Source organism: Peromyscus californicus, unplaced genomic scaffold (assembly GCF_007827085.1).
Source record: "Peromyscus californicus insignis strain IS unplaced genomic scaffold, ASM782708v3 Scaffold_7__1_contigs__length_154581171, whole genome shotgun sequence".
Taxonomy (NCBI): domain Eukaryota; kingdom Metazoa; phylum Chordata; class Mammalia; order Rodentia; family Cricetidae; genus Peromyscus; species Peromyscus californicus.
Window position 1 is genome coordinate 145444029 of NW_026294595.1, and position 11831 is coordinate 145455859.

Sequence of the window (11831 nt, forward strand, 5' to 3'; positions counted from 1 at the left end):
TTTTTTTTTTTTTTTTTTTTTTTGAGACAGAGTTTCTCTTCATAGCCCTGGCTGTCCTGGAACTCTCTCTGTAGACCAGGCTCTCCTGGAACTCACAGAGATCCACCTGCCTCTGCCTCTGCCTCCTGAGTGCTGGGATTAAAGGCGTGCGCCACCACTGTTGGACTGTGCAATGTCTTACTTGGAGACAACACACAGTTGGTTCTAGCTTTGGAATCCAGCCTGTCTCTTTATGGACAAGGACCATTTACACTTAAGGTGATCACTAACCTTAATCTCCTCTGCATTTCTTTCTTCTGCTTGGTGGAATCCATTGAGGATTATTTCCACCACGTGTGAGTATTATTTTTTTTAAAAAAATATGACCCATCAAACTTTTTACTCCCAACATTGCTATCTAATTTTTTAAAATCTCAATTCCTTTGCTGATGTTTTCCTATGTTGTTGACTTTTCCACTCATATCGCTGATTTTCTCATCCATTTTGCTCACCGTCCCTCTGTGTAGTTGACTTCCCTCTCCTGGTCCTGGATTGAATTCAGCAGCTTCTTTGCGTGTTCAGGTCATCAATCATGTTCAAAGAAAGCTTTTGAAATCTTCCTGGCATTCTACCCGACTCGGTGTCTTGAGCTTGGGTGTCAGGAGTTCTGGTTTTTGTAGAAGTCTTGTTGCTTTTCTTTTCTTTTTAAACAGTGTTTTGCATTTCTGCATGTCTGTACACCTGTTGGTTTGGATTTTTCTTCTGGTTTTGGGGGGCACTTTTTATTGAGTCTTCTACTTATTTATTATGGATGCGCAGGTCGGGGGCAAGCGCCATGGCACACGTGCAGAGGTCAGAGGACAGCCCGAAGGACTCTCCTTCCGCTGTGTGGGTTCCAGGCATCGAACTCAGGTCATCAGCTTGGTGGCAAGCACTTTGACCTGCTACGCCGTCTTGCTGGGCTCTAAACATCATCACAGGCATACACGGATGAAAAACGATGTAGTATGTCCCAAGCTCAGTACTATCAAGTGTTTTAGGGAACCCCTGGCAGGGGGGTCCTGGAGCATGTCCCCCATGAAAAGAGAGAACTACTGGAACTCTTTGTTTCCTCCCCACTATATATCAGCCCCAAGTGCACAGAGTCTTCTGATGTCTAATTACAACTGTCTTGAGGAGCCTGGCAGTAGGGCTAAGTCACGTGACATGGGTAACTCTGAGAGCAGAGCCCCTGGGTGAAGCCTTGCACACACTCAGAGGAAGACGTTGATGGTTACAGCAGAATAACCACCCTGTAACAAGCTGCTGGGGACAGGCTCCTCTTTTCCTGAGATTTCTTGTCCCAGTTCTCACAAAACTTTTCAAAGGGAAAGCCGAGACTGCTCATCTTTGCTCTCCCAATAAAGCATCCATTTCTGAATGCCTGTTCTGTTGGTTCACGATGCTTGTTCTCCATACAAACCTCATTTTGTGTATGTCGGGTGTGTGTGTGCACACGTGCGTGTGCAAGAGCACATGTGTGTATGCAAACATATGGAGGCCAGAGGTCAACTTCAGCTGACTTCCTCAATCACCCCCTCATTTCCTTACTTTTTGAGATGGGGTCTCTCTCTGAACCTCGAGCATACTGATTTGGCTGGACTGATTGCTCCTAAGTCCCGGAGGTCCTCCTTTCTCAGCACTGGAATTATAGGTGTGCTGCTGCTGGGCTTTTTGTTGTTGTTTGTTTGTTTTTTTTTATAATGTAAGTGCTGGGGATCCAAACACAGGTCCTCATGTTCACATGGCAAGTACTCTACCATCTTTCCAGCTCCTCCAACACAACTGTCTACACAACCTTGTCTTACACATTGATATCCTGATCTATTAGAGTAAGTCACAAAGTGGATATAGAATGCTCAGTAATCACAAAGGGTGTTGTTCCAAATCCTGCAGATCTATGGGAGTTTGCAGAATTATGGGAGTTAACATGGGTAAAATACATGGGTCAGACACACAGCTATTGCTGTGTCAGGATCCAGATTCAGACACCAGGCGAAGCAGTTCATTGCAGAGGGAGGGAAGGAGCTGTTGAGTTCTTCAAAAGAGAACTCTATTTAAATATCAAAGGGCTATGGGAAGCCCTTGGGGAAAGAAACTGATGAAGACCTCAGAGAGTATGCAAAAATGACCCTCTGTGGGTCTGGTCCTGTTGCAAGAGTCAAATGACACTTCAAACAGCTGTGGCTGCAGTCCTGGGCAGATGCATTTGTGGTTCTGAAGTGTTGGAGTCAGGCTTCGTGGGGCAGATGCTTATGGCTTGGAGGAAGATGGTAGATTTGGAAATTTCACCGAACGATCACATTTCAGGCTTTTCATCTCAGTTCTGAAGAGCCAGGATGTCTTGGCAGGAAATCCTAGCACAAATAACAGAGGGGGCTTTTGGACTTGGGAATGGAGTCTTGATTATCAGCTTGATTTGCCTGGACATTGAGTGATGTCATGGATCCGAATGCACTATTAACCCTGTGCTGCCCAGAACATATTTTCAAGAGTGACTGACGATCAGTTCCCGAGGGCAAGACTGAGGCAATGGTATGACCCTTTCCACGCTTGTCTTTCCTCACCATCTTCCTACTGTTCATGTGCTTTGAAAAAATGTAGAATATGCAGGGCTACTTCAAATGCAAAGCCAGCTGTTCCAACAGGAGCAAACAGAGCAGACGTTTGAGCTGGTCTTGTGGGGTTTTGTTTTTTCTTCTTAACTCAGGTGATAATATTCATCAGACATGTCCGTACTACAAAATTGACGACCCTCTTAGTCTTTTCCCTTCTCTCTGCCTCCCACCCTTTCGCAACCAACATCTGCACCTGCTGGGGCTCCTCAGGAATCCTGTGTGTCTGTATACGGTGGTTGTGTTTGCCATTGTGAGTGGGTAGGACGGTCAGAAGAAGACAGTGTCAGGCATTGCTACCCAAGTGACATCCACCTTCTTTTTTTTTTGACAGAGTCTCTCACAGACCTGCTGTTTCTGTCTCCACCATGCTGGGATTACTAACTCACACTATCACTCCGTTTGAGTTTGTTCTTTAAGGCAGGGTCTCACTGTTTAGCCCTGGCTAGCCTAGAACTGGCTGTGTAGACCAGGCTGGCCTTGAACTCACAGAGATATATACCTGCCTCTGTCTCTTGAGTGCTGGTATTAAAGTGATACATTGCCATAACCAGCTTTTTTTTTTTTTTTTTAATAAAGACTTTTGGTTCTCAAACCTGGGTCCTCTTGCTTGCAAGGCAAGCACTTTACAACTGAGCTCTCTCTCCAGTTCTATATTAGAAATATTTTTGATTTTTATATGAAAATGTTGTCCCTCATAGCCAAAATATTCAAATCTGCCTTCTCTCTTTTTTAACATTATATAATATTTCTTAATATAGATACTGCAAAAGATATGTAAACCATCATCCTAATCATGACCATTGCCTAATCCATGAACATTCTGGTAGTTTCCATATTGTTTCTTTCATCTCTCCTGCAAACAATTCCAGGGTAAAAGTCTATATTTAGCAATCCTAAACCAGTGTTTTTCTTTCTTCTGTAGACTGGAGAGCATATGTGGAGCTGCTGCCCCAATCCAATGAATATACAGTTAAAAAAAAAAAAAAAGATGGCGCCAGATCACTTTCCAAAAACCGTCTGGAAATTCAGAGCAGCACGTGATCTGGCAATGTCCCTCTCACCATTGAGGGAAGCTGATCAGGTACTATGGTAAGCAGGTTTTAAAAAGTTAAGTAGCTTGCCAAAGAAAGTGGCACCTTGCTTTCCTCGTGTGTACAGCTATTAGGGTGGGCTCTGGAGATAGAGGTGGGATAAGAAATCAAGCTCTCCACACACAGGAGACTGCCAAAGGCTAACTATTGCTAGTTTGGAATTCTGGGTAAATTACTGAGGAGATGGTAATAGGCAAGGGACGGGGGGGGGGGGGGGGGGGGGGCGGGGGACAGGAGGCAGAAAAGCCGTCAGGTTAGGATGGCATCACTGTTCCAAATATAGATATGCAAATGGTCATTGGGCACATGGGAAGAAGCTTAGTTTTATTGCCACTGTGGGAATGCAGTCATAATCACAGCACAGCTCTATTCCATACCCACTGGGATGGCTGCAACAAAAAAGGTAGCCAGTAGCCAGTATTGGTGACATCACTGAGTCACTGGAATCTCCCTGCATCACTGGTGGGGATGTGAAATGGGCAGTTGCTTTGGAAAACAGTTAAGGAAGTTCTGAGAGAGGTGGACATTGAGCCAGCATATGACCCACAGTTCTGTTCCTAGATAGGCATGCCCAAGAGAACCAAAATATATATCTATTCAAAAAATGAGCTCACAAATGCACAGGGATGTGTTATTTATAAATACTGGAGTTTAAACAATCACAACCAAAATGTCCATTCACTTAGGAGTGAATCAAGGAAATGTGGCAATGGAATGGTGTTTACCTTCAAGGAGAATGAGGCAATACAGATGCATGCCACAACCTAGGTGAACTCTGAAAACAGTCTGTGACTTGAAATTATCCAGGCACTTTGAAGAAGGGTATTTGAGCTGGGGTCCAAGAATCCATGAAATTAGATTGGAGACATTATCTCCCCACACAGCCTTGACCTTGCTCTGCACATTGTTCAAAATGTTTACTGTGCCTGTGAACTAGATCCACTCGCCTTATGCCACTAAAATGTACCGAGAGGGCTCAGAATTCAAAGTGCTCGACTGTAAGCAAGAGGGCTTGAGGTGGACCCCGAGAACCCACATAAACGCTGCGTGAGCAGGGCAGCCTGCCTGTCATTCAATCCCAGCCTTGGATGGTAGAGACTGGGGGTTTCCAGAGCAAGCTGGCTAACAATGCCAGCCATACTGGTGAGGTTAGGGCTTGACTCAGAGACTCTGCCGTGAAGAATAATGTGGAAGGGAAATGGAGGATGATTAGCGACATCAACCCTGAGCCTCTCTGTGCATGTACATGCGCACACATACACACACGTGTGCCAACGTACATGCAAACATGTATGTTGCATATACATGAGAAGAAGAGAAAGCGAAAACAAAATAAATGTACAAGTAATGAAAAGAAAGAGAAAATGGAAGGAAAAGAGGGAAACAGAAGAGATGCAGGATTCAAAGCAGATGAAAGAAATATTTGATAACGGTGATGACTATCGTGATGACGGTGATAATGGTGGTGATGTTGTCTGGTAAAGATGGTGATGGTAATGATTATGGTAATGATGGCTGATGATGATGATGGCAGCTGCTAGTAATGGTGAGGATGGTTGATGATTATAGTGATGATAATGGTCGTGATTAAGATGATGAAGTAGTGAGGCAGACGTAACCGACAGAGGTGGCCATCTCCGGGTCTGCCGTGTAGTGTGTTTGGTTAGAACACTGACTGTTGCAGGTGTCTTGAGTTGGGGGATTCTAATTGAAAACTCTAACTTCAGGCCGTCGCTGGAGTACCTCAAATCTCTTACTGGCTTCCTACCAGGAGCCGCACATAGAGCTGTGGGGACAGGGGTCATTTCTGTCTCTCTGCAGCTTCCATGCCTCACACAGCCTCAGACTGGCCCTTAGCCATCCTCACATTGCCATGGCATCAGAATCTCCCAGAAGGCTGGAGAAAACTGTGCTGGTCCAGACCTTGAGTGCATTGCATGTTATAACAGATGGCAAAGAGCCCTTTGCTCTCAGGGGCTGCTAAAGTTTAAATTAATTGATTAATCTCGTGTGTACGCGTATGCTCGTGTGTATCCAGGTGTATGCGAGGTGGTGCACATCTACTGGTATGCGCGTGCGTGCAAACTACAGGACAGCCTTTCTCTGGCATTACCTATCTTGCCATTTTGAGACAGGCTCTCCCTTGTCAAGCAGGCCAGACTGGCTGGCCAGGGAGTCCCAGGAATCTATGTCTCCCCACCTCCTCAGTACTGGGACTATAAGCATATGACACCAGGCCAGCCTTAAAAAATAAACAAAAAATAAAAATAAACTTGGATTCTGGGGATCAAAACTCAGGACCTCAGTACTTTACTGACTGAGCCCCAACCCCCTACCAGACTTTTATTCAACTCATACAGGCGTTTTAAAATAGTAGAGTAGCATCCTGGCACTGTGTTGAGGCCTATCACCCCAGTTACTGTGGACAACATAGGGGGATTGTGACGTACTAGCTGCTGCCCAGGCCCCATCATTCTTCCGCTGTCAGGCAGCTGTGATTTGGGGCCTCGTCTGGGAGAATTCCTCAAGGATCAAAACTGGCAAATTCTCACTCATTGTCTTATCAGTCGGAACCTTTTTCACTTGAGTAGGGAATTTTCCCTTCACTAAACTGATTCCATGTATGTGCATGCACATAGATACACACATGTATTTTAAAGATGCAAAATTAGGCAGTTCCTTCTTTAAGGACAATTGACGAGGGATGAAAAGGAAGACATTAATTCTAAGAAACATCTTATGCGTGTGTCACAGAGACAGGTATCAGCTCCTGAGAAATGATGTGCTCTGGCAGATCAGTCATGTGCCAGGCTCTGCCATCGGTCAGCTGTGAAGATAGACACTTTTTTCTTTTAAAGAGAATAAATTCACTAGAGCAGAATCAAGGAAAGAGAGAAATGGGCATTTTTATTTCCCTGAAAGAGCTGTGAAGTTTTGGTAATAAATACCCAAGGGGGAGAATCTGGTCAGGTAAGATTGATTCATCCGGGCTGGAAAGATGGCTCAGTGGCTAAGAGCACTGGCCACCCTTCCAGAGGACCTGGGTTCAATTCCCAGCACCCACATGGCAGCTCACAATGGTCTCTAACTCCATTTCTAGGAGATCTAACACCCTCACACCCATGCACATAAAATAAAGTTTTAAAAAAGATTGACTCATCGGGGGTAGCCAGTGACACAGGTTGTCACTGCAGCCCATTTCGCCTGTAGTTGGCCCCTCCTCCTTCACTTCCTCCAGTTCATCCTTCACAGCTGCCATTCTTACACCCCGTCATGGGCGGAGAGAATGGCATGGTCCCATCTCACAGGTGACTCTTGCACAGTTCCAATTCCACTCCACCATTATACACCGGCAAGCGGCTGAGCCGACACCCCCACCCCCAGTCAAGTTAGTTAGACTGCCACGCTTGCATGCATTGTGATACCAAATGACTTCCAAGTTTGGGCCTTAATACAACACAGGCATCTTACAGTTCAGAAAGTCACGTGTTAAAAGTGGGTCAGCTTCTAGAAACGTCCACAGCTATTCTGAGGCTGTATGCTGCTTAGTGTATGGGCCACAGTCAAGTCTACCAGCATCCATCTTTCAGCCTCTCTCTCCTCTCTCTGTCTCTCTCCTTCCTTCCCTCTTCCCTCCCTCCCTTTAACATTTGCTCCCAACGTCACAGCTTCTTTTCCAGTTCTGTCCCCCTCGCTTCTTTCTTTATGACCCTTTGGATGACATCAGACCTCCACAAAGAGCTCAGGACCACCTCTCCATCTCACCCACTCACAAAGCCTGCTCTTGGTCACCCACAGGTTCCAGGGTGACACCATCTGGGAGAGGACGGATACTGATTTGCACATCACTGGCCCTCACCTGCAATGCTCTGTGGCTCCATAAGTATACACCTTGCAGATATACACTGCATCCCAATGCATACACTCTCAGTGAGGATGCTGTGGACCTCAGAGTGCCCAAAACTGGTCCCAGGTGAGGGGATAAAAACCCTTACTCTTCTCCCATGAACCCAGGCACAAGCCACACATGCGTATGAGTCAACGTCTCTACAATATGACAACATGGACGATGGGGTCCTGTGAGTCCAGAGCATCCTCCCCACCCACCCGACTCCTCCACTGTCCTCAGTGCCCACTCCCTGCTTCCTCTGGCTTCTGCCCCAAACTTCAAGTCTGTTTCAGTGTGAAGGTGACTCGGGCGCCTCTCTGGAGAACAGGTGTGTCTTTTTAAAGCACATTTTTGTGATCAAGGAACAAAATGTTAATTAAACAGCAGCAGCATTATCTCTGCTCACACAGTGTGGCTTTACGGGAATCCTTGCCTTGCCGTCCCCGAGGGGAGGTGTGCGGTGGCTTTTGCAAAAACGAAACAAAACAAAAGCAAGCCCGGAGAACAAATATCTTCCACGAGGGTTAGAAGCCCCTTTGACACTTCTTCCCAGGATCTCTGGGCGTAGTGCCATCTCTTCCTTCCTGCTTTTAGTGACAAAGGTAAACTGGGGGGTCAGCTTCCTCCTGCCTTACCAGATGAGAAGGGCTGTGGAAAATCAGTGGGGCTGTGGCATTTCTATAGCCAACAGCTTAGGAAGTGAAAAGTACAATACCTTTTTGTTTTCAAATGTGTGTGTGCTGGCCGGGCAGGGGTGGTGCACACCTTTAATCCCAGCATTGGGAGGCAGAGCCAGGTGGATCTTTGTGAGTTCAAGGCCAGCCTGGTCTACAGAGTGAGATCCAGGACAGGCTCCAAAACTACACAGAGAAACCTTGTCTCGAAAAATCCAAAAACAAACAAACAAACAAACAACCCCCCCCAAAAATGTGTGTGTGCCTGTGTGAGTATGTGTACTACAGGCATACAGGAGCCCACGGAGGCCAGAAGAAGGCATCAGATTCTTAGAACTGGCATTATAGATGGTTATGAACCAGCATGTGAGTGCTGGACACCGAACCCATATCCTATGGAAGAACAGCAGGTGTCTTAACCACTGAGCCATCTCTCTAGCCCCAGCACAGCTCATCTTCCTATAAGGATTATTGATTGGGTCAGCCTGGAAGTATGTGGAAGGGCTGTAGTTCATCTTCTGTAACTCTATGATTTCAGTTCTCCAAAATCACACAGGGAATTAGCAGGGAGGTGAGGCATGCAGCAGGGAGGTGAGGCCGGGTCAGTCATGAAATGGTCACCAACTGCAATGGAGTCACACCTTGCTGTGCCATGTGCCGTGGCCAATGAGCTGACAAGTAGGGGTTCTAAGTCAGGTGTGTGGACCTCCAAAGCCAGACCCTTGGGATTCCCACCCCCTTGCTTGTTCTTATCTGCTGCAAAGCCATGCCCAGCCTGCCATGTATATTTAGAGATGCTGTGAAGCCAGGGAGAAGCCAGCCATCCTTGAGTTAGAACGGCCTGAATTAGATCCTCTCCAGAACTCAGAGGAGAACAAACTGATGACCTCTAGATTCTGGCTCTAACACCATAGGGCAAGCAGCGTCCCATGTGAAAGCACCAGCCTGGGCCCAGGGTTTCTGCCACCCTGGGGAATAAATATGTGAGCTTTCAAGGAAAACCTGTGGTCCAACCCTGCTCTGCTCACTGTAAATAGAATCAGAGATGACGTCACACTCCGGCAGAGCAGTCTTCCCCCCAGCACTGACCTTCATCATAGTGTTGAACCACGTGAGTGGACACCGTCACTGGGCTCCCATTCTGAACACACCCATTGTCTGATATCACCTGCAACAGAACATATGGTTTTGGTGGTCAGGTCTTGGGGGAACGCTCACGGGAGAGCCTCAAGGCTGCAGGAGCATCTTCCAACATCATACTTAAAAGCTGTGTTTGTAGAAACAGCCAGCTCTCCATCCAGCCTTGGAGTAGCAACATGACTCACTCTGGCTGGATTCCCATCATCATAAGAGCACTCCTGGGTTCACACAGGCAGGCAAGTCCCACAACACACATGGGATGTCGAGGCCCAAAAGGTCCACTGTCTAATAAGGAACCAAGCAAGAGTCTAGCATGTCAATCAGTGGCCTGCCAGGCTAAATTCACCTGTGTGGCCACACAGATGCAACCATTAGCCAGTCCTTTAGTGAACACACCTGTCAAATATAGGAAGTTCACTCTGTGAGTGTATGTGTGTGTGTTTATGTATGTATGTGGATGCACATGCATGTGTGTGCACACTTGTGGATAGGACAACTTCAGAGGGTGTTCCACTAGTCACATCCACCTATTTTGAGACAGTGCCTTGGAGCTCACCAAGTAATCTACAAGTCCCATGGATCTGCCTTTTCCCACCTCCTCAGAATTGCTATATACAAGTCTGGCTTTTCCTTTCTTTCTTTCTCTTTCTCTTTCTTTCTCTTCTTTCCTTCCTCCCTTTTTAATGTGGGCTTCAGGAATCGAACCCAAGTCCTTGTGTTTGTAAGGCAAACATGTTACCCACTGATCTAACTCCCTAGCCCCTTGGCCTCAGCTCTTGCCAGGCACTTTGAGGAGAGAGCCCTGTGAACTCTCCACCTGCGCTGTATTGCCATTATCAAGGAGCTTTGAGAGCACTCCCGTCCACTCTGATTTCCAAATAATTTTGGGTTAAAAAGTTCTATGGAGAAAGTCAGACACTGTAATTTCAGACTTTTCCCGGAGGTCAGTCTTGAACCACTGAAATACCCCCAGGGTTGCCAACCTCAGTACTATGGGTATTTGGGCTAGGGAATTCTTGGCTGTGTGTGTGTGTGTGTGTGTGTGTGTGTGTGTGTGTGTGTGTGTGTGTGTCCTGTGCACTGTAGGACAGTGGGTGGCAATTGTGGCTTCTATGCACTAGATGTCGGAAAAGTCCCCTTCCTTAGTTGACTATCTAAAACATCTCCAAATACTGTCCGGTGTCCCCAAGGGGAGCACTGAGAAACAAGACTGCATTTGGAAACCGACCTTGGAGAAGCTACTAAATCAGCTCCCTGGCCAGCACCTGGAAGTTGTTGAAGACACAGGCTTCATAGATCACCATTTCTTCCAATTGCTCATCTTACATGGAGTCTCAGAGTCTGCATTTTGTGGTGGAGGTGTACTCATAACATGCCCATGTGTAGTGGGTAGCTGTTCCAGCTTTGACCTGGAAGTACTACCCCTATTGAGGCTTCGGTAACTGTCACGCCTACAAGGTGGGGCCAAGACAGGAGGAGCCCTTAAGACCTGAGATCCGGAAGTGCCGACTCTCTTGGTTCCTGGATCCTGGATGCTGGAGGTAGATCGTGCAGAGTTTTCTGGAGAACACTGCTGGACTGCGCTACACCTTTCCTGGACCCTGTAACCTATCCCTTCACTTGTAAGTTGCCCCACAAAATAAACCTCCCTTTTAACTACGTGGAGTTACCTTAATACTACAGCCAATACCCATGTGTGTGCATGCGGAGGTCAGAGGTCACATTGGGATCCTCGCTGCCATACCCAACCTTTTCCATGGGTGCTGGATCAGAACTCAGGTGCACTGAGCACCCCCCGCCACGCCACACATACAAATAGAACCTGCATTTTTCACCAGCTCCTTGGTAGACTCTAGGACTTCAACTACCACTGACCAACAGTGAGAGCGTCGGCCCTCACACCCCATCTCGTCAGGGAGCCCTTGTAGACAGAGTAGCGCCCTCTAGACTACTTTCTGGTGTCAGTGTGCCAGCGATTAAGCATGTATTACCTTGTAAGCGTTTGCTTCCGGTTCCTTCTCCTGGACTTCGGTTCTTAGTGGGACGCTCATTTGGTTGCCCATTGTTCCTCCAATAGAGAAAAAGGAGAAAGAAATCATTGGAATGAAACCAAAGCAAAAGGTTTACTGCCACCTACTGGCAGATATAAGCATAGCAGAAACAAATTCCTTAAGCCTTCGGGGCTAGGTTCAAAGGACCGAAGATTGAAGGGAGCATGGTTGGAAACGAACATCTACTAACAGTTGGCAGGAGGGTGGCAAGGCTTCCAGGGCCCAGCAGTGCTGTGACTAACAAAGCAAGAATGATAGGTGTGCCTGCCGGGTCCGGAGAGCTCACACCGAGGCTGCAGATAGCTCTAGGTGAATGCAGCGGAACACGGGATTGCGAAGTGGGCTCTAGA

General features: G+C 47.0%; 1 protein-coding gene across 12 annotated transcripts in view; it reads right to left on the reverse strand.

Annotated features, from left to right (window-relative positions):
- The window catches only part of Bcas1 (brain enriched myelin associated protein 1), an 84672-nt gene extending 73174 nt beyond the window's left edge, over positions 1–11498 (reverse strand). For all 12 annotated transcript variants that reach the window (XM_052725694.1, XM_052725703.1, XM_052725701.1 and 9 more), the window contains exons 1-2: positions 11422–11498; positions 9380–9458 (exon numbers count right to left, since the gene is read on the reverse strand). In XM_052725694.1, coding sequence (XP_052581654.1) covers positions 9380–9458; positions 11422–11493 — 151 coding nt within the window. In that variant the 5' untranslated portion in view covers positions 11494–11498. The remainder of the gene's footprint in view (positions 1–9379; positions 9459–11421) is intronic.
- Positions 11499–11831: the final 333 nt, after the last annotated feature.